Raw genomic sequence first — 22,964 nt, 5'->3', positions numbered from 1 at the left:
ATTTCATATTCTCTTCAGGCTTCTAGAAGCTCTGAATCTATTTTTGAGGTTTTTTTTGTTTTTTGTTTTTTTCAAGACAGGGTTTCTCTGTAGCTTTGGTGCCTGTCCAGGATCTCGATCTGTAGCCCAGGCTGGCCTTGAACTCACAGAGATCCACCTGTCTCTGCCTCCTGAGTGCTGGTATTAAAGGTGTTTAGGTAATAATGTAAGTAGAATTTGCTAAACCATTGGCCATTGGTATTTTGCTTAATGGCTCATTCTCCTCCCTTGGACATTGGTAGAACTGGGAGAATCTGAATAGTCCATTCTTCAGTTTTGTTTTCTAGTGATCATACCTATCCTTACACTATGCCCTATGCTTAGTCACTACTTTAGAAAGAAGCTTCCTGTAACATAGGATAGAATCTTGATTTTTTTTTTCTTCTTTCTTCTTTTTGTTTTTTTTTGAGCCAAGGTTTTTCTGTGTAGCTTTGGCCGTCCTGGAACTTGCTCTATAGACCAAGCTGACCTTGAACTCAGAGCTCTCTCTGCCTAGCTCTGCCTCTAGAGTGCTGGGATTAAAGGTGCACCACTACTGTCTGGTGAAATTTTTTTGTTTTGACAAGATGCTTGGGGTGTATTTGGGACCTGTGAATGCTATATTTATACTGAACCATTAAGCTACTCATCAACCCCATATTTTGATTATATCACAAGTAAAATTTTAAGTTTGTAGAAAAACTTCTAAAACCTCTTCTGTTCAAAATACATTTGAGGATGCCAGTATTTTGATATATGGTCTTTTGTTCTTCTATTGAGATTTTACTACTTGGGTCAAGCTGTCCTTGAATTTGAAGTAATCAATCCTCTTGCATTAGCCCTCTGAGTACTAGGGATTACAAGTTAAACCAGCATGCCCAGCTACGTATATGGTCTTATGTCAGAATTTAGTTTTATGTATTAAAATCATAGCTAAATATTTTTAAATTACTACCTTATTATTAAGTTGCTGTATTAGAACTTAATATTTAAAGTGGAGAGTATCAGGTATGGTTGTGCAAAACTTTAATCTCAGTACTTGGGAGGCAAATAAATGCTGGTGGATCTCTGAGTTTGAGGCCAGCCAGAGCTACATGGTGAGACCTTATCTAAACAAAACCAAACAACAACAATAAAAACCCAACTAGCTATATCATGGCCCATACTTATAATCCCAGCACTTGGGATATTGAGGCAGGAGAGTCATAAATATGAGACAAGCCTTGGCTACATAGTGAGACCCTTTTTCAAAAGGAGGGGGAAAAAAAGCAAAAAAACAAAAAAAACCCCAAATCCTAAAGATTTGGTATTTCATTAAATTAATGCTATCATCAAATTAAATATTTAACTATTGTTATTGGCAGCATCAGTAGGATTTCCCTGAATGCTCTAGTGGCTCTTATACCTCAGTTATTTTGGTTAACGTAACATATTAGGACTTTATGAGACTATAGCATCAAAAAATACCCTTTATGTTGATCTAACCATGGTCCAAGTTAGGTGCAAAGAATGTTAGAACATTCAGTCATTATTCATAAAGATCCCTTTCTCTCCCAAACTAGAATTGACCTTGCTGTTCTTTTGGGGAAGACACCATCTTCAATGGAGAATGATTCGTCTAATCTGGATCCATCTCAGGCTCCTTCCCTGGCCCAGCCTCTGGTGTTCAGTAATTCGAAGCAGAATGCCATATCACAGCCTGCTTCAGGGAATACATTTTCTCATCATAGTATGGTAAGTAGGAAATAAACCATCATACTAACCTCAGCAAACACATACACATAGTTATTCCTTTGTCAAGTACTTTAATATACAGTCTCATTTTGTAGGCCAGGCAGAGATCTGTCAGGGCATTACAAACATGAGCACCATGCACAGTTGCTTGGCTTATTTTCAGTTCTTAGATCATACAGTACTTCATTTCCTAAAATGAAATAAACATTCTGAGCAGAAGTTTCTAGGTTTGTTTGGCTTTTTGAGGCAATCTGAGTAGGCAGGCTGCCCTTAGATTCACCAGTAGAACTCAGTCATGCTTTCAGTTTATGGTGCTCCTCTTCTCCACTGGGTGCTGGGACCACGGGTATATCATGATTCCTTGAGAAAGGGTGCTTTTATAGACAGAAAGGGGCTGGTCAAAATAGAAATAGGCTGGGTGGTGGTGCACACCTTTAATCCCAGCACTTGGGAGGAAGAGGCAGGTGGATCTCTGTGAGTTCAAGGCCAGCATGGTCTACACATCGAGTTCCAGGACAACCACGGCTACACAGAGAAACAATGTCATAGAACCCCACTCCCCCACCACCCCAAAAAAGAAGTAAAACAAAAAAATACATTGGTTGTTTTGAACTTATTTTCCTTATGAGATGAGTTTACAGAAGAATAGAAAAGTAACTTAACATGTTCTTTTTCTCCAGAAGGGTTGAGGATAAGGAACTTGATTATTGTACTAAGCAAAATCACCCTGCTTAGGAAACTTTGATTCTTCTGATTTTTTAGGTTGAAGGACAATGTAGTTTCAGTTTGAAAATTGGAATAAATTTTGATTTTTTGCTGTGATCTGTTTGGATGCATTTCGGATTTGTCCCCAAACAGTGAGCTTCTATAACATTTTCAAAGGTAGCCGTCATTTATAGCAGGATAAAGCCCCTTTGTCTCCTATAAAAACAGCTTCACAGATAGAGATGATACTGAGTAGTAAGTGTCTAGCTCTAGGTGAACTTGGCTGAATTGTCTTATGGAATGAGATAATATCATTCATTAAATATGTATAATGCTGAACACTGTCCTCCTCTTACTCCCTCAACAGAAAGTCAGTGGTGTTAAACCTCTCAACAACTTTGTATCCTTTTTGCAATCCTCACTAAACAGATAAAATTGTAGCCATTTCCGATTTCTAGAAAATTGCCTCATACCTTTACTTACATTATACATTTGTAGACTAGACTTCCAAAAACCTAAGGTCTTTCCAGATCTGTCCCTTAGTATATGTATAGTCTCTACTTGGCCTTTAAATGGAAATGAGAGTGTTTGCTTGTCCTATCTTGTTAGACCTTAGGAAAATGAGTAAGGTAATAGATATCAGTAGCTGTTGGCTGTTCTTTGTTTTTGAACCAGCTTCTCTTTATGTAGCTCTGACTGGCCTAAAACTCATTGCCGAGCCCAGATGGATTTGAACTTGAAACAGTTCTGCCTCCTGAATGCTAGGATTAGAGGCATGTTCACCATGCCTGCCCTAATTTCTTTTCTTTCATTGTTGCTGTTAAATTTTTACTTATTTGCTGTGACATGGTCTTTAATGTCTCAGACTGACCTCAGACTCATTGTATAGTGGACGATGGCCTCTTGTCTCTACCTCCTGGGGAGTAGGATTACAGGCACATGCCTGTTTTATATGATGCTGAGGATAAAATGCAGTGCTTGTACATGCTTGGCAAGCATTCTAGCAACAGAGCTAGCCTCATTATTTTTCATTGAGAATAAATGTTAAAGGATCAATTTTCCTTAAAATTTAATCTTAACTAGGCAGTGGTGATGCACGCCTTTAGTCCTAGCACTTGTGAGGCAGAGGCAGGTGGATCTCTTGAGTTTGAAACCAACCAGCCTGCTATACAGAGTGAGTTCCCGAACAGTCAAGACTACACAGAGAGACCCTATCCTAAAATATAAAACAAAATCAAAAACAAAAAAATTAATAGATCTTGTATCATAGGCCTTTATTTTCTGTGTGTGCTGGTATCTGAAGAGGGCAGAAATGGAGTGTTATGTTAGAGTATTTGAAACTGGAATTTTTGTTTTTGGTTTTTTGGTTTTTTGTTTTTTTTTTTTTGGTTTTTCAAGACAGGGTTTCTCTGTGTAGTTTTGCACCTTTCCTGGAACTCACTTGGTAGCCCAGGCTGGCCTCAAACTCACAGAGATCCACCTGGCTCTGCCTCCCGAGTGCTGGGATTAAAGGCGTGTGCCACCACTGCCAGGCTTGTTTTTGTTTTTTTAAAGTAAGGTCTACATACACATACTTTGGTGTTTTTTTTTTTTGTTTGTTTGTTTGTTTTTGTTTTTGTTTTTGTTTTTTGGTTTTTCGAGACAGGGTTTCTCTGTGTAGCTTTGCGCCTTAACTGGAACTCACTTGGTAGCCCAGGCTGGCCTCGAACTCACAGAGATCCGCCTGGCTCTGCCTTCCGAGTGCTGGGATTAAAGGTGTGCGCCACCACCGCCCGGCCATACTTTGTTTTTAATTCATTTTTTTTATATAGTCTTACTATCATACCATATATATATATATATATATATGCATACACACATACATATACATACACCCCAGGCTGGTGCTGAACCTCATTTCAAATCCTACTGCCTCTGCTATGAGAGTGCTATAATTACAGATGTGACACTTTCCAGGCATTTTTCTGTGTTTTTGATGCTTTGTACTTGATTGTTTGATGGAGGGCTGGAGCCATGATTTAGTAGGCAAAGTGCTTGCTACGCTTTCTCAGGAACCAGAGTTCAGTTCGTAGCACTTACAATGGGCAACTCACAACTTGCTGTAACTCCAGCTCCAAGAGTTCAGATGCTCTTTCTTAGCTTCTGTGGACTCCCCACAAAGATGGCATTCACTTACGTACAAACGCTCATAACTAAAATTACAATTATTTTTCAGAAGATTTTGATAATTGATTGTGTGGAGCCATCTCTTTCCCACAGTTTCTTATTTTTAAATACATTTCTGAAGGTTTTACTACATTTAAAAAAAAACCCTCTTTTATTTATTGTGAGTTTGCATGTGCACACATGGCATTTTATCTGTGCGAGCACATGTGGAAATAAAAGGACAACTGTGGCATCCATGAGAGTCCTGGGAGACAAACTCAAGTCGGCAGGCTTGCCGCAGTAAGCACTTTACAGTGGAGCCATCTCAGCAGCCCAACTTCTGAAATTTTTGTTTGCACAATGTTGAGATACAGTGGGAAAAAAAATCTTTCCTTGTGTGTTAATTACTCTTTTTAGCTTTGACAAAACACCTGACCAAATTAACTTAGTGGAGGACAATTTTATTTTGTCTTGTCATCTCAGAGGGTTCTGTCAGTGGTTCGTTGGCTTTGCTGTGGGGATTAGAGAGAATTGTTAAGAATAAATTGTGTGAGAGCTGGAGAGCCGGCTCAGTGGTTAAAAACATTGACTTCTCTTCCAGAGGACCCAGTTCAGTTCCCAGCACCCACATGGCAGCTCACAGCTGTCTGTAACTCCAGTTCCAAGAGATCTGACATACATGCAGGCTACACCAATACACATGGAATAAAAATAGAGTAAAAAAAAATGGAGCACTATATCATGTATTCATTATACATACAGAAAACAGTCCAAGTCATATGGACTTGTTGATTGTCTTGTAAAATTTGAGATGGCCCTGTAATTTCCCTTTTTCTTTGCTAGTTAATAACATTCAAATAAGGTTCCAGTTGGTTAGTTTTGTTTTGATTGATTTTTCAATGAAAATTTATTTTGTTTTTAAATGTGTTACTAGTATATATCAGCTTACATAGTAGACTTTGAAATTTTCATACATATAATTAGTTTTGGTCATATTTGTTCCCTTCCTTTTTCTTGACCCCCTCTTACTCACCCTCTTCCTTTTTTATTTGAGACATGATCTGGCTATACTGGAACTCCCTATGTAGACTTCACTGAGTTCCTCCTGCTAAGATTAAAGTTGTACCCACCATGCCCAGCTTTTTTTTTTTCACCCTTTCTTTGAGACAGGTTTGTTCTCTTTAGCCCTGGCTGTGTTGGTGTTCACTGTGCTGGTTCTTGATGCCTACTCTGAGTGCTGAGATCAAAGATGTGCACACCCCCCACCCCCACCCCCGTCCCCACTCCCTTGTCTGGCTCCTTTCCTTTTTTTAACTAGTCCTCTTATACTTTCATGTCTTTTTTTACCATCCCCCATTGCAAGAAACTTCTCTGACTAAAACTGACAGCGTACATACAGTTCTTTAGAAAACAATTTGATAGGCACATTATATCCTATATTATTACCAAAATGATTGTTCCCCCTCTTTTGTCTCTGACTTCCCGGGCCACTGGCTTTTGACTAGGTTTATAGTTACCTTTCTTTTTTTTAATCCATGTCTCATAGCCCAAGCTGGCCTGAACTCACTATTATAGCTGAGGTTGACCTTGGACATTATTGTTTGTTTTGTTTTTGAGACAGGGTCTCATTGTATAGACCTGGCTGGCCTGAAACTCACAGAGATCCTATTGCCTCTGTTTCCCAAGTGCTGGGATTAAAGCGGCATGTGTCATCACGCCTGAGGACCTTGAACTTCTGACCTTCTGTTTCTTAGCTTCTAAGTGTTAGTATTCCAGGCATGTGCTTGGTTTATGCAGTGCTAAGGTCCAGTTCCAGGTTTTTGGTTACTATTCCACATTATCAGGTACTTATTGGAGGATTTATTAAGACAACTCCACTTACTGGTTGATCTGAAAAAGTGGAAGTTTGGAATATTCTCCATTTACCAGGTTTATCTTTGCTGATAGAATGGTGGTAATAGTTTTTAATGGCCCTCATCTATTCATTGTCTATGTAGCTCACATTGGCTACAAGCCCATTTTCCTCTTTTCCTCCCAAGTGCTTAATTTTACTGTTTCTATTCTATGAGATGGCGTCTAGCCATGATTTTGAGTACTGTGATTTTAGACATGGACCATTATGCTTGTCCTTAGATTTATTTTGTAACTGATATATGAACTACTGAAATTTTACCTAGCGAGGAATATCACGCTTTTTTTTTTTTTTTTTTTTTAGTGCTTATAATGTACCATGAGAGTAATTTTTCCAAAAAGACAAACTCAGAATTTGAATATAGGTATTGTGACTAGGATGTGTGCTCATGATAATGCAGCATACTTGGTCTGGCAGTTTTTTTGTTTTTTGTTTTGTTTTCGTTTTTTTTTGAGGCAGTGTCTTACTGTTTTGTACAAGGTTGGTCTTAAACTCCTCTTTAGTAGCTTGGACTATAGGTATTTCCCATCCTCCTTTGCTTGGTAGCATTCTTTATTTGAACTATGGGCTTTTGGTCTGTCTTCGTTTGTAAGCTAAGCAAGGATACTACTGTAAACTTCTCTAATATCTTTGTTGATATGCAGGTGAGCATGTTGGGGAAAGGATTTGGTGATGTCGGGGAAGCCAAAGGTGGCAGTACAACAGGCTCCCAGTTCTTAGAGCAATTCAAAACTGCACAGGCCCTGGCTCAGCTGGCAGCTCAACATTCTCAATCTGGAAGCACCACCACCTCCTCTTGGGATATGGGCTCAACAACACAATCGCCATCACTGGTGCAGTATGGTAAGATGATGAGTGACTTCAATCTTTACCCATAAATTTATTGTCCAGAAGGCAGCAGGGGACTGGATAATACATTCTCGGTTTGGAAAGTTACATGGAAATAAAAATTTGAAGCTATATATCATTGAATTTAGCTTTAGTTCTGTGTTTATTGATCTAGGATTTTGAGAGTATTCTCTTTAGATTTTGTGTATTTGTGTGATGGCCCTAGCTGGTCTAGAATATCCTGTGTAGACCAGGCTGGTTGCCAATTCACAGAGATCTGTCTCTTTCTCTTCTTAGTGCTGGGATTAAAAACTGACACCAGGGGTTGGGATTTAGCTCAGTGGTAGAGTGCTTGCCTAGCAAGCGCAAGATCCTGGGTTCGGTCCTCAGCTCTGGGGAGAAAAAAAAAAACCCTCTGTTTTGTTCAGAGGGTCGCCTACCTAACTTGAATCTTACCTCAGCTAAAGGGATCTGATTATATGCAATTTGGGTGGGTGAGTGGGTAGCTACTGGGATGTTTATTTGCCATAGTACATGTCTTTTTTTTTTTTCCTCTGGAGACAGGGTTTATCTGTGTAGTTTTGCGCCTTTCCTGGGACTCACTTGGTAGTCCAGGCTGGCCTGGAACTCACAGAGAACCGCCTGGCTCTGCCTCCTGAGTGCTGGGATTAAAGGCGTGCGCCACCACCGCCCGGCTTTTTTTTTTTGGGGGGGGGGCATAGTACATGTCTTAGTTTGCTTCTGTTGCTGTGATAAAGACATGACCAAAAGTAAATTGGGGAAGAGTTTACTTGGTTTACATGTCCTTGTCTTAGTCCATTACTGAGGAACCCAAGGCAGGAACTTGGAAGTTTGAACTAAAACAGAGACCATGGAGAAACACTGCCTACTGGCTTGCTCACCATACCTCGTTTAGCCTCTTTTCTTTTTCGGTTTTTCGAGACTGTGTTTCTCTATGAAGTAGTCCTGGCCTGCCTCTGCCCCCTGAGTGCTGAAATTAAAGGTATGCACCACCACCACCACCCAGCTTGGCCTCCTTTTTTATATAGCCCTCTCACATCAGTCATTAATCAAGAAAATGTTGGCCAGGTGTGATGCATACCTTTAATCTCAGCATTCAGACACAGAGGTACGTGGATCTTTTTAAGTTCAAGGATAGGCCAGCAAGGTCTACACTGGAAGTTTGAGGACAGTAAGTGCTACAAAGAGACCCAGTCCCGAAAAGAGAGAAGGAAAAAAAAGAGAAAATGCTGCAGCTGGAGAGATGGCTCAGCAGTTGAGAACAGTGGCTGTTTTTCCAAATGACCTGGGTTCAGTTCTAGCACCCACATAGTGGCTCACAACAATAGGTTATTGCAGCCCAGGGTCTCACAGACATGCAGACAGAACATCTCATAAAATAAGTGAATCCTTTTCATTTGTTTTTTAAGAAAATGCCCTTCAGACTTGCCAACAATCAGTCTAATGGAGCTATTCTCTAAAAACTCAGGTTCTTCCCACATAATTCTAGCTTGTGTTGAGTGGCAAGAATCTTTTTGATCTGAGCCATTTTGCTAGCTGGATTCTTGAAACTTGTAGGTCTTTTTCCTAGTACTAGTATAGGACAGTAATATTTCTTTGGGACATTTATCTCTGGGCTCATGTATGTTGTATTTCTTCTTGCAGATTTGAAGAGTGCAAATGATTCAACAGTGCACAGTCCTTTTACAAAGCGCCAGGCATTCACCCCATCTTCAACCATGATGGAGGTATTCCTTCAGGAAAAGCCACCTGCGGTGGCTACCTCGACAGCTGCACCTCCCCCACCCTCTTCTCCTCTGCCAAGCAAATCCACCTCGGCTCCACAGATGTCTCCGGGGTCTTCAGACAACCAGTCCTCCAGCCCTCAGCCGGCTCAGCAGAAACTGAAACAGCAAAAGAAGAAAACCTCCTTGACATCTAAGGTACTTGAGCTTTTCAGAGAGATACTATTTAAAGACAGGGAAGTTATGGGATTTAAGGGTATATATTCTAAGGGTGTGTTTGAAAATTTAAAGTTGAAAGGAATAATTTTTTATTCTACAAAAAGATTGTATTAAACAGTTATTAACCCCCCCCCCCCCCTTCTTTGTAGATTCCTGTTCTGGCTGTGGAGATGCCTGGCTCAGCAGATATCTCAGGGCTAAATCTGCAGTTTGGGGCATTGCAGTTTGGGTCAGAGCCTGTCCTTTCTGATTATGAGTCCACCCCCACCACGAGCGCCTCATCAAGCCAGGCTCCTAGTAGCCTGTATACCAGCACGGCCAGGTAGAGGAATCATCACCCAGAAGACCTCTTTTGGTAGCTTAGTTTTGTGCTTATTTCTTCACCTCTGGAGAGGCCATATCTTTGACTGGATAAAAGTAGTCAATCACAGCATTTTGTTGTGCGCTTTTAAAGAAATACATTGCTACTAGGATTATCTATGACTTTAAACATTTAGATAAAAGCTATTTGGGTACTTCTAGAATTTACAAACTCAGGTTTTTTTTATGTGTGCACACACGCACACGCACCTGGAGGCTAGAGGTCCACATTAGGTCTCTTTCTCAATCATTCCCCACTTTATTTTCTGAATCAGGATCTCTCACTGAACCTGGAGCTCACTAGACCAAATTGTCTGGCTCATAAGCTCGAGGAAATTGCCTGTATCCATTTCTCCAGTGTACTGAGATTAGAGATGTCTCCTTCCCATCTTTTGTGTGGGTCTCCAATATCAGATCAGCCTTCATTGTTGCATGCCTGATGCTGTACTAACTGAGCCGTTGCCCTAGCTCTTCAAGCTTTGTTGCTTTTGAATGATATAACAGAACCTTTAATAGAACCTTGACATATGCCACAGTGAAAAGTGCTGTATTTCAGGCCTTTGCTATGGGACTATGTCTGTGAAAAGTAAAAATACGAACTCAGGAAGCATTAATTTAAAATTGTATAAAATTGTAACCATAAAAGGAAAAAAGAAGAACCTTTTCTATCTCCTCTGGCAGTAATCAAGGAAAGCCATCTTACAGTTAATCTTAGAGGAATTTGAGAGGAACTAACAATCTTTGGAATTTAAAATTTCCTTAATCCTTGGAATTTAAAAACACAAATATCTGGCTTTAGTCTAGATCAGTTCAATTGAGTCATAATTGTCACTGATTAATGTGAAGATTTTATTTAAAAATTTTCTCTGGAGGATAGTTGTGGTTAAAAAAAGGAGTAGGGGAAATATGTAAGATCAGAGCAGATACTATGATACAGGGAATAGTGAAGATCTGCTATTGGAATAAAAAAAAATCCATTAACAAGAAACTTTCAAGAAAGAAAGATGGGCTGTGCATGGTGGTACACACATTTAATCCTAGCATTCAGGAGGCAAGTACATCTCTGTAAGTTCAAAACCTATCAGGGATACCTAGTGAAATCCTGCCCCCAAGAGGGGTCTGGAGAAATAGTCTAGTGGTTAAGCTCACTTGTTGATCACAAAGAGGACCTGGGTTTAATTTTCAACATCCACATGTCAGTTCATAATCAAAACCCCGGTTCCAGGATGCACGTGACATGCATATGAGCAAAACACTGATAAACAAAAAATAAAATAATGATTGTTTTTCCCTCTCTGAAAAATTATACCAGTAATCTTTGATAAAGTTTCAGGAGATCCTAGAACTCAAAATTTCCTAAAATGAGATTGATCCAAAGATGGAGTGCTTGAGTTTGGAAATAAATTTACTTATTCTCTGTCTCTTTCTAGTTTCCTCTTAATTGAAATTATTTTGTTCCAATAGAAGATTTTAACCATTTCCTAAGGTTTTTCTTTTCATTCCCACAGTGAGTCTTCATCTACAGTTTCATCTAACCAGAGTCAGGAGTCTGGCTATCAGAGTGGCCCAATTCAGTCAACAACTTATACCTCCCAAAATAATGCTCAGGGCCCTCTATATGAACAGAGATCCACACAGACGCGGCGGTATCCCAGCTCCATCTCTTCATCACCCCAAAAGGACCTGACTCAGGCTAAGGTAGTAGCTTAATGATTCCCTGGGCCTTGGTTAGCAAAGTAGTGGGTAAAAGTCCCTTGAATATTGTTTCACTTTTCTGGAAATGGTGCTACAAAATCTTGGAGGTGCTGACTGAGATGCTGACAAAAGCACATTTGTGTGATTGGTAAACTAAACGTTCCTTTCAGCAAGAGTGGAGGAGACTCAAAAGCCAGAACATTTCTCTTTGCAATAAAGATTTGTTGGTTATAGCAAAAACTGTCTCAAATACCTGTCCTTTTCTCATAGAAGATCTGATTGCTAGACTTCAGGGTGCATATATATTAGTAAATCTACCTTACTCTGGTGAAAGGGATAGCATATACCAAAGGTGGTGTGGAGTACCTATCCAACAGGATAGGTCTTAAGGATTGTTGGATTTTAAATATTGGGTGGGGGGAGTGGCTGTGTGTGCACATGAGTGCTGGTGCCCTAGGAAGCCAGAGGTATTGGAACCCCTGGAGCTCGAGTTACAGGTGGTTGTAAGCTGTCCATCTTGTGCGCTGGGAACTGAGCTCGGGTACTCAGTTATCTTTCCACTTTCCCTAATATATATTTGACCAAAATTAAACTAAGTGACTGATAACATCTCTTTTACAAGTATGTCTGTTGTTGCTCATTTCTTGCTCCAGAATGGTTTCAGTTCTGTGCAGGCCACGCAGTTGCAGACCACGCAATCTGTTGAAGGTGAGTGTTTTCCAGGCTTTTTAGTGATTTTTCTCAATGCTGATATGGGTGTTTTGTTTTGTTTTTTGTAAGACGGGGCTCTGCTGTGTAGACCATGCCGGCCTCTTAACACTTCTCTTAAACGCTGGGATTAAAGATGTGTGCCACTGCACAAAGTATTTTTTTGTTTTTGTGTGTGTGTGTGTGTGTGTGTGTTTTGCTGGCATGTGTACATGTGTACCATGTGTGTACCTGGTGCCATAAGATGCCAGAAGAGAACATTGGATGCCCTGGACCTGATAGTGCAGAAAGTTCTAAGCCGCCATGTGGATGTTAGCAGTTGAACCTGGGTACTCAGGACGAGTAGCCCTTGTTGACCTCTGAGCTATTTCTTGAGTCCCCTATTTTAATTTATGAAGAGTCTTGCTGTAACACAAACTGCTCTTGAATATTCCTGCCTTAGCCTTATAAGTGCTGGGATCATAGCTTTCAATTTCTCTGAATTTTTTAGTTTTGTTTTATGTGTATGGGTGTTTGCCTGTATGATTGTTTGTACACAAGGGTGTGTGCTTGGTGCCTGTGAAGGTCAGAAGAGGGTATCAGATTCCCTGGAACTGGTTGCAGATGCTATGTGGGTTTTTGGAAATAGAAGCTTGGATCATCTGCAAGAATTGAGTGCTCTTAACTGCTGAACCATCTCTCTGGCCCCATATCTTTGTTTCTTTTCCTTTTTTGCTGGCCTCAAACTCAGAGATCCACCTGCCTCTGCCTCCCAAGTGCTGGGATTAAAGGCGTGCACCACCACTACTCGGCTTGATATTTATTTTATGTGCATTGGTGTTTTGCCTGTATTTATGTCTGTGTGAAGATGCTAGATTCCCCGGTACTGGAGTTACATACATGCCAGGTATGTGCTCGGGATTGAGCCCATATCCTCTGGAAGAGTAGGCTTTGCTTTTAACTGCTGAGCCATATCTCCAGCCCGCATCTTTGGGTTTTTGAAACATTTTCACTCTGTAGCCACAGCTAGCCTCAAAATCATGGTGATTGTTCTGTGTTGGCCTGCCATGAGCTAGATTATAGGCATAAGCCACCATACATAGCGAGTTCTCTGTTTTTTTTTTAAATCTAGGTTTAATTTTATTAACTTTTGAGTGTGTTGTGTGTACAAGCATGCACATGCCACTGCACTCATGGATTCCAGGGAACAACTTTTAGGAATCTTTTTTCTCAAGCTCCACTGGGATCCCGGGATCAAACTCAGGCCATCAGATGGTTTATGTGCTGCTAGGAGTAGCACCCAGTGCCTGATTTATGATAAGCAAGCACTCTACCACTGAGCTCTCTCTCCAGCCCAGAGTTTTTGGTTAGGTTTTTTTTTTTTTTTTCCTTCCCTCCTTAAAAATGGTAATTGATTTCCTTCACTGGGCAAATGAAGTTTGTGTTGTTAAATGCCTGAAATTAAAAAAAGTTGTCCTCACTGAATAACCTCCCCTCCCTCTTTTTTTTTCCCTGTAGTTCAGTAGTTGAGAACTGTAGTTTTTCTATACTCATAGACAGTTCCTGTTTTTTGATGAAGCGAAATCTTTTCTTACTTCTAGGTGCTACAGGCTCTGCTGTGAAATCTGACTCACCTTCCACTTCTAGTATACCCTCTCTCAATGAAACAGTACCTGCAGCTTCTTTACTGACGACAGCCAATCAGCATTCATCCTCCTTAAGTGGCTTGAGCCACAGTGAGGAGATTCCAAATACCACCACCACACAACACAGCAGGTGATTTGGAGGGAGGATTAAGGTTGGGGTTGTGAGTTTCAGTAACCGAGCTAGCTATTTTGTTTTTTCTTAATCACTACTTGTCAGAGACCACATTAGCCCTCCTTTTGTGGGAAGTAAGGACAGATGAGACGTACTTTCTCCTTTTAGCATCTGCTCTTGCTTTGATTGTTCATAGTCCTGGAAACTGGCCATTGTACATGTCAATATGGTCTCAATCTTTTTTTGGGGGGGTGGGGGTGGATAATGATTCTTAATTGGAGTACTAGGCCAGGTAATCATAGCATTATGTTAATAGAAACCTTTCCCCCATTATAGTGCGTTATCTACACAGCAGAATACCCTTTCTTCATCAACATCTTCTGGGCGTACTTCGACATCGACTCTTTTAGTAAGTATGATGCTTGAGAAAAAGTGTAGTTCGTGGACTTAAATTTCTAACCCTAAGATTGTCACAAGAGGAAGATATGTAGTTTTTTGTTTTTTGTTTGTTTAGTTTTCCCTCTCTTGAGTCAGGGTGTTGCTATGTAGCTCTGTCTGCCCTCAAATTCATGGGTAGTTCCTCTTGCCTCTGCCTCCCTAGTGTTGAGATTACCGGCTTGCATTTAACACACCTGGCTGACCGAGTAGGGAATACTAGAAATTTTCTTCATGACTTAACTGAGGTTGTAGAAAAAGGTGTAAAAGAATACTGAAGCTAAAAGAGTCCAAAAGTTTTGCACTTACGGAACATGACTAAAAGTCTCAGCTTTTTCTTTTTCACTGAAGATAGGGGCTTTGTGTTCTCTCATGTGCAGAAAAACATACACGTTTTTTAAAAATGGAGGTATACTCACAGCCACTGGTGACACACGCCTTTAATTCCAGCAATCCGGTGGCAGAGGCAGGCAGATCTCTGCGTTCAAGGCCAGCCTGGTCTGCAGAGAGTTTCAGGATAGCCAGGGCTACATGGAGAATCTCCACCCCCACCCCCCCTTTTTTTTTTAAGTGTGGCCTTTTTAAGGTGTGGAGGTATTGCTTAGTGATAAGAGTACATCATTAACACGCATAAGGCCCCATGTTAAATTCCTAGAACTATAATGGGAAAAAGAGAAAGTCAGTAACAGAATAACACATTATCTTTTCACTGGTAGAACAGTTCTTAGCCTGGGAAATGCTGAATATGTCTTTGAAGCAGGACATCTTTATCAAAGTGGTATTCAGATGAGAACTCATGGTTAAGGACTTACTTTATGGTTGTAATTCTCTTTTGTGTGGAATTAAGCTAAAGTTACTTTGGAAATGGTGTTTAGTTTACCGGAAAGGTATGAGGGCTAAAGCTTTCTTAGGAGTCTCCAAAATTACACAATTCCAGTTTTAAGTAAGAGCCAGTATATTCTTCTAGCGAATGAATTAGTCTTGTAAGTTGAATTAGTGAAACAAAGTGTGGAAAAGAAGGCTGTGATAGACTTTTTACTTCTCAGCCGTATCCCTTACTAACCGATGTTGTTGGTCCCTATGGAGCTCGTGTCCCCACCTTTGCTGTTTTTCTGAACAGGATGATGATGGTCAGTGGGCAGTTGCAGGGAACATGTAGCTAGAGATTTTTCTTTTATTGCCTTGGGAGAGGGAATCCTGGTACCCTGGGTTGGCTTTTTTAATTGCAAATTTGATTATAAGATCATAGATTGCTTATCTTTCCTACCTGTTGCTAATGTTGTTTCCTTCTATCTTTACTGCTCCCCTTTGAAGCACACAAGTGTGGAGAGTGAAGCGAATCTCCATTCTTCCTCCAGCACTTTCTCTACCACGGCCAGCACTGTCTCTGCACCTCCCCCAGTGGTCAGTGTCTCCTCCAGTCTGAATAGTGGCAGTAGTCTAGGCCTTAGCCTGGGCAGCAACTCTACTGTCACAGCCTCAACTCGAAGCTCAGTTGCTACAACTTCAGGTAGCTTTATATAGGTGGGTGGCATTTCCTCTGGGATGAAGGGGATAATATATTGTATGACAACAAAAAAATGTTCTCTTTCAGGAAAAGCTCCGCCCAACCTTCCTCCTGGAGTCCCGCCATTGTTGCCTAATCCATATATTATGGCTCCAGGGCTGTTACATGCCTACCCGGTAAGTGGGACTGAAGGATATTCTCTACAAAGCAAGGATGGTGTGACTATTCTTTGTAGCTCTGGCTTCAGATGGAAGACAATAATTAAAGCAGAATAAATGAATGGTACCCACATATAGGCAAATAGGTTTTTTTTTTTTGTGTGTGTGTGTGTGTGTGTGTGTGCGCTCGCGCGCTAAGATCAGAGGAAATTGGAATCTGTTCTCTCCTTTTCACCTTTATGCAGGTTCAAGTTAGGCTTGCATGGTTGAGTGGCAAGCACCTTACTTGCTAAGCTATATCACTAGCCTAAAAACAGGGTTTTTGTGTTTGTTTTCTTTTATGTATCTGGGGATTTTGTTTACATGTACATCTATACACCACAGCATGCCTGGTATCTGTGGAGGCCAGTATTGGATCCCCTGGAACTCCAGTTACAGGCAGCTATAAGTAACCCCCCCCAAGAGTAAAACCTGGGGCCGGGCGGTGGTGGCACACACCTTTAGTCCCAGCACTCGGGAGGCAGAGCCAGGTGGATCTCTGTGAGTTCAAGGCCAGTCTGGTCTACTGAGCGAGATCCAGGACAGGCACCAAAAAAACTATACAGAGAAATCCTGTCTTAAAAAAAAAAAAAAAAAAACCAAAAAGAAAAGAATAAAACCTGGATCCTTTGGAAGAGCAGTCAGTACTCTTTAACTTCTGAACTGCCTCTCCTTCAAATATAATAGTTTTTATAGAGGAAGGACTAAACTTAGACAAGGCCCTTTGCCAAGTATTTGTTGTGTATGAATATGATTTCTGGATTTTGAGCATCAGCAGCCAGAATGTGTAGTACATGTTATTTCATATAATGCTATTGATTCTCTATCTCTGTAGTTCTTTGCTTTCTTTGACCTATTTAGAACTCAAATCTAGAACTACCTGAAAATAAGTGACAGTAGTAGTATTTTATTTGGTATGTCTTCTGTCACCTTGAAGTATTCAATAACCAATAAGATGGAAGGTATTTATAAAAATTCTGTTTAAAAACACCTATTTTTGTTGGGTATGTTTACGCATGCCTCTAATCCTAGCACTTTGGAGGCAGAGGCAGGTGGATCTCTGAGTTCAAGGCCAGCCTGGTCTACAGAGCTAATTCTAGGACAGCCAGAGCTACATAGTGAGACCCTATCTCAAATAAATTAAAAAAACAAAACAAAACCCACCTATTCTTGGGCCAGGTGTGGTGACATGTGCATTTAATCCCAGCACTATGGAGACAGAGGCAAGTGGATCTCTGTGAGTTCTAGGCCAGCCAGCACTAAACAATTATCTCAAAACAACAAAAAAAGCCACCTACCTATTCCTACCTTAGTGATCAAGTTTAGATAATAGATTATATATCCAAATAGCACTCTTAAGCTTTTTGTCTTTTGAGTTAGTGTCTCACTATGTAGTTGTCCTGGAATTCTTAGAGATCTGTCTCTGTTTCCAGAGTGTTGGGTTTAAAGGCATGGGCCTCCAGGCTTGACTGCATTTTTGTTTTCTTTTATCGTTTCTTTTAATAACTCTAATTGGAAATTTCATACATTGATATAATGTAATTTGATCATACCACCCTTCCGTTCTTTTATAATTCTCATTCCTTCTTAAACTCCCCTTTTCCCAACACTTCCCCCTTCCTTCTTAAATCTTTTTTTCACATTGTATGCATTTTTATGAAGATTTATTTATTCATGTATTTTTATGTACATGAATGCTCTATTTGCATGTATGCTTGCATGACAGAAGAGGGCATCAGATATCATTATTGATGGTTGTGAGCTACCATGTTGTTGCTGGGATTTGAACTCATGACCTCTAGAAGGGCAGCCAGTGCTCCTAACTGCTGAGCCATTTCTCCAGTCCCTACATTGTATAATTTTTAAAACATTTTTTTAAGGTATATGAATGTTTTGCTTGCATTTATGTATGTGCACCATGCAGAGGTAGATACCTATGGAGGTCAGAAGAGAGCATAGGGTCCCTTATAACTAGAGTTACTCATAGTAAGGTTCTGCGATCTGAACTCAGATACTCTGCAAGAGCAGTAAGTGCTCTTATTTACTGAACCATCTGTGCAGCCCCACATTGCATACTTTAAATATATATAAGTAATATTTTATGTGTATGAGTGTTTTGCCTGGGTGTATGTACGTATGTGAACTGTGTGTGTACTTGGTTCTTCTGGAGCCCTGAAAAAGGGTATTGGATTCCCTGGAACTGGAGTTACATATGGGTGTACCCCACCTTGTGGGTGCTGGGACTCAAACCGGAGTCCTCTGGAAGAGTAGCCAATGCTCTTAACTATTCCCCATATTGCATACTTTTTTTTTTTTTAACAGATCCTAGACATATGGGGAAATAACAATAAAATGTGAGTCCTTTTAGGAAAGATAAATTTCAATCCAGGTTTTAAGGTCTGCATGAGACAGTGACTGCTCAATAGAAATTAAAGCCTGCTGTACTTGAATCTACCCATTCTCCCTTACTGGTCCACTAATGTCTGCCTAGTCATTATATATATAGTATGTAGTTTAAGGGACACTTCAAGACCTTTCATTGAATCACTTAATCTCTTTGTACTTTATTACTTTCCACTGAAGGGAATAAATAATCTGTCATGTTCTAACATTGAGGATTTATGTTATTTGAATTATGTTGCCTTTTGCTACCATCATGACTAGTTCCTATTAATGTTGTTAAATGTCTGTCTTACAGCCACAAGTATATGGTTATGATGATTTACAGATGCTCCAGACAAGATTTCCATTGGTGAGTATGTGGAATTGAAATTTGGAAAAGAACTGTAAATTTTTTCTTTCTTTTTTTTTTTTTTTTTTTGGTTTTTAAGATTGGGTTTCACTGTATGGCCTTGCCTGTCCTGGAACTTGCTCTGTAGACCAGGCTGGCCTCACGAGAGATCTGCCTGCCTTTGCCTCCTGAGTGCTGGGATTAAAAGTATATGCCATCACCGCCCGGCAAAATCATTAAAATTAATGTTAAAATCTGTATGGCTCTTGTCTGTAATCCCAGCATGTGAGAAGTGGAGGCAGGAAAACTAGGAGTTCAAAACTTGCCTTTCAGCAGATGGTGGTGGCACACGCCTTTAATCCCAGCACTCGGGAGGCAGAGTTCAAGGACAGCCTGGGCTACAGAGTGAGTTCCAGGAAAGGCTCCAAAGCTACACAGAGGAACCCTATCTCAAAAATAAACAAACAAAAAGTGCCTTTCCTCTATATAATGAGTTCAAGGCCAGCTTGGGCTATATTAGCTCCTGTCTTTCAAAAAGACAAAAGCCAAACAAAATTAATGAACGGATTCTCAGATGTTCAATCACTGTCATAAACCTAGCTTCTCAGTCTGTCTTTTTCCCCCATATACTTTATTATATATATGTGTGTATATATTGGTAATTGATTCAAAACCCATGCTACAAAGCTGCAGCTCAAATGGACTAATAAAACTGTTGACATAGTTTCTGTCCATATCAATTTTCTGTTCTGCTTTTTTTTTTTTTCTTAATTGTTTGAGGCCCTTATGATAAAACGAGGACTTTATGCATGCTGGGTAGGTAGTGTACTGCTGAACTGTATTCCTACTTTTTCTTTTGAATATTGGGGGTGTATCTCACCATGTTTTTCAGACTAGCCCCAAACTGTTGGACCTCGTATTCTCCTGCCTCAATTTCCTAAGTATCTAGGACTACTGTCATGTATCACAACCCCTGACTGGTTTGTTTGTTGTTGTTTTGTTTTTGTTTTTTTGGTTTTTTGAGTCAGGGTCTTTCTATGTATTTCTAGCTTGTATTCTGAGTACTAGAACCAAAGTTACTCACCACCACACCCAAACTCCCTGGCTCTTTTCCAGTTTTTTTGTTTCTCTGTTTCACCTTTTATCTTTCTTCTTTTTCCCAGAATCCCCAGAATGGTGTACTTTAAGCCTTTACTGTCTTGTAAACAGGAAGTTTACAAGAGTAATTGGAATTAATGGGAGCTCTAGCCATCGTATCCAGACGGTTACGATATTTTTAATGTCTTAAGTCTTTTGTTAATGCCAGTGATCAACCTAGAGTCTCGTGCATTTAGGCAAATACTGTATTTCAGAGCCTTTAGTTTCACTAAATTGCTTAGGCTGGTATTGAAGACTTGATTTGTGCCTCCTATTAGTTAGATTACAGGCCTGTATCAACAGCAGAATCTCACTGTGTAGGCTGTGTAGTCCAGTCTGGCCTTGGTGATTGTCCTGCTTCAGCCTCCTAAATCTTCAAATGCTGGAGTTACAGGGAGCACCACCACATTCAGTTTTTGTTCTTATTTTGAGACAGTAGGCTGGGTGTGATGGCACATGCCTTCAATCCCAGCATTCAGTCTATATAGCCAAGACTATGTAGCCTTGCTGGCGTAGAACTTGATATGTAGACCAGGCTGGCCTTGAACTCTAGAGAGCCACCTGCCTCTGCCTCCCACGCACTACCTTTTAAGAGTATATGTGCATACAGGTGCCAGAGGAGGATATTTAGTGTATCTCGCTTTCTCTGTTCCCACCCACCCACATACCCTCTGTGTTAGTGTTACAGGTATGTCCATAATCTTACCCATGGCTTTTTACAAGAATGCTGGAGGTCAAAGTAGCAAGTACTGTTAACTACTGAGCCAATTTCTCTGGCCCCACATTCAGCTTAGCACTTCGGCAGAAAGAAGAACCTGTTTTCTCAAAATTAACTAGGAGGATCTGTATAAGATTAAACCTTGTTGGTCCTGCTAGACCTTGATGTGCACTCCAACAAGCATATCTGTGACTCTACTCATGGCCAGGCAGCGGGGACAGTGTATGCAAGATTAATTGGTGTTTATGTGAGTGCTAACCTGTTTAATCAGTAACTGGGTAAACTGCAGTATTCAAATATTCTCTTGCTTCCTCTCATCTTGTGATTTTCATGCTGGGGAATGAGTGGAATTTAATCTCTGCTCTTTTATTTTGGTTCTAGGATTACTACAGTATCCCGTTTCCCACACCCACCACTCCACTTACAGGGAGGGATGGTAGCCTGGCCAGCAACCCTTATTCTGGTAGGATTGGGATAGAGCTGAATACAGGGAGATGTGTTGGGATCGGAGGTAGAAATGTGATTAGTCACAGGAAGGTTCCATAATTACTATTTTTAGCAGAACTGTCACTTTTTGTGTTTTTAGCTAGTCTCTACCTTTTTCCATGAAGTGTGATTGAAAATGCCCTTCTGTACTCCCTTGTGCCACTTTACCCTGTGTACAGTGGCAGTCTCATTGCCTTGTTAGTCCTTAGGTTTTTGTTTATGCATAACTGATCATTGTCTTCTCATCTTCCCTTAATTCTTGTTGTCCTCCAAGCCCTTGGAGAAGCAAGATGTAAGAAGAGGGTGGGATGGAGATTAAAGAAAACGAGTTGACAGAGGAACATGGGGAGGTTTCATTTTGGGAGCCTTTGCACATTATAGAGTCTACAGCTAGCCCTTCTTTTCATAGGTGACCTCACCAAGTTTGGTCGCGGGGATGCCTCCTCCCCAGCCCCAGCCACAACCTTGGCCCAACCCCAACAGAACCAGACGCAGACTCACCACACCACGCAGCAGACATTCCTGAACCCGGCGCTGCCTCCTGGCTACAGTTACACCAGCCTGCCATACTACACAGGGGTCCCGGGCCTCCCCAGCACCTTCCAGTATGGGCCTGCTGTGTTCCCTGTGAGTAACTGACTGGCTGGACTCCTTGTGAAGGATACCAATTCTGGGTACCATCCTAACTGCTTTCAAGGCTAAATGACTCCTTAGTAATAAATGAGGAACAACTTGTACCTTTGGCCCATTTCTGGACTGAGAAGAAGGGATATGGGATTTTAATTGGAACAAGGATTACCTGAATCTTAGAATTAGCCAAAGGAGGAATGTGATACATACATCTTTGCTGTCTCCTCCTTTCTCTGCTACCATTGTCTCTTTTAATCTACAAACTATCACGTGACTGCTCAGGTCAGTTCTGAAAACATTGGTATATTAGTTACTTTTTTGTTATTTTAAAATACCATGACCAAAAGCGACTTACAGAAGAAAAAGTTAGTTTTTGGCTTACGTTTTGAAGGGGAAGAGTCCATAATGGTGAGGTGCCCATAGTAGGAAGTAGAACAGGAAGATGGGATAGGGCTACAAACCCTCAAATCCTGTCCCACTGATTCTTCCTCCAGTATGGCTTCACCTCCTAATGGTTCAAGCAGTGAGGGAACTAAGTACTCAGATATCAAATACATGAGCATTTGGGGGCTATTTCTCATTCAGCCATAATCAGTAAGGATCCCATTTCACTTTTCAATCTGTGGCCACCCTACATTAGGATGGGTATCTGCCCAAATGTCCAGTCTTTGGAGTAGGACAAGTGAGACAGATGCTGTCTGTTGCCATTTCATTCCATTTCTGTCCTTTTTGTCCTTCAGGTGGCTCCTACCTCTTCCAAGCAGCATGGTGTGAATGTCAGTGTGAATGCCTCGGCCACCCCTTTTCAACAGCCAAGTGGATATGGGTCTCACGGATACAACACTGGTAAGTTCCCTTTGGCCCTTGCTCAGTGGTCTGTGTGGGATATTACTAGATGGGAGAAAGACTTGGTATTTGGAAGTGGGTCAGTGAGGGTAAGCCAACTCTCCACATATGATTGTCATTGATTGGCTTAGGGGTCCAAGAACAGTACCAACAAAGAGCTTTTACTAGAGCATGTATCCACTATTCACAGTGGGAATGCTCCAAGGGCATGTGTTGGCTAATCTGTGTTTGGGTGAGAAACAGGGCAGGGGCCCCAAGATTTCAGTGAAATGTCATTGAGGGAAAATGGTAGTGTATATGGCACTGAGTGAAATCAGAGTACTCGTGAGATTTTGATGCTTTCCTAGCTAACAGACTGTACCATAGGTTTGGCATGAGTTCATTTGTAGCAGTAATTTTGTTATATGGCTTCCCTTTCTTAGTTCCCTAGCTAGAAGGCCTACAATGTGGGGGAAAATGAGTAGAGTGAAA

General features: G+C 40.8%; 1 protein-coding gene across 21 annotated transcripts in view; it reads left to right on the top strand.

Moving 5' to 3' along the window:
* The window catches only part of Ubap2l (ubiquitin associated protein 2 like), a 54,925-nt gene that overhangs the window by 23,992 nt on the left and 7,969 nt on the right, over window positions 1–22,964 (top strand). For all 21 annotated transcript variants that reach the window (XM_059265709.1, XM_059265714.1, XM_059265715.1 and 18 more), the window contains 14 exons: window positions 1,581–1,752; window positions 7,159–7,357; window positions 9,008–9,285; window positions 9,456–9,628; window positions 11,175–11,364; window positions 12,015–12,069; window positions 13,650–13,824; window positions 14,143–14,215; window positions 15,556–15,751; window positions 15,836–15,924; window positions 18,644–18,697; window positions 20,913–20,994; window positions 21,427–21,644; window positions 22,388–22,493. In XM_059265709.1, the coding sequence (XP_059121692.1) occupies window positions 1,581–1,752; window positions 7,159–7,357; window positions 9,008–9,285; window positions 9,456–9,628; window positions 11,175–11,364; window positions 12,015–12,069; window positions 13,650–13,824; window positions 14,143–14,215; window positions 15,556–15,751; window positions 15,836–15,924; window positions 18,644–18,697; window positions 20,913–20,994; window positions 21,427–21,644; window positions 22,388–22,493 (2,060 nt within the window). The remainder of the gene's footprint in view (window positions 1–1,580; window positions 1,753–7,158; window positions 7,358–9,007; window positions 9,286–9,455; window positions 9,629–11,174; window positions 11,365–12,014; window positions 12,070–13,649; window positions 13,825–14,142; window positions 14,216–15,555; window positions 15,752–15,835; window positions 15,925–18,643; window positions 18,698–20,912; window positions 20,995–21,426; window positions 21,645–22,387; window positions 22,494–22,964) is intronic.

This window comes from Peromyscus eremicus, chromosome 6 (genome assembly GCF_949786415.1).
Source record: "Peromyscus eremicus chromosome 6, PerEre_H2_v1, whole genome shotgun sequence".
Lineage (NCBI taxonomy): Eukaryota > Metazoa > Chordata > Mammalia > Rodentia > Cricetidae > Peromyscus > Peromyscus eremicus.
This window is presented reverse-complemented; position numbering and strand designations above follow the sequence as displayed.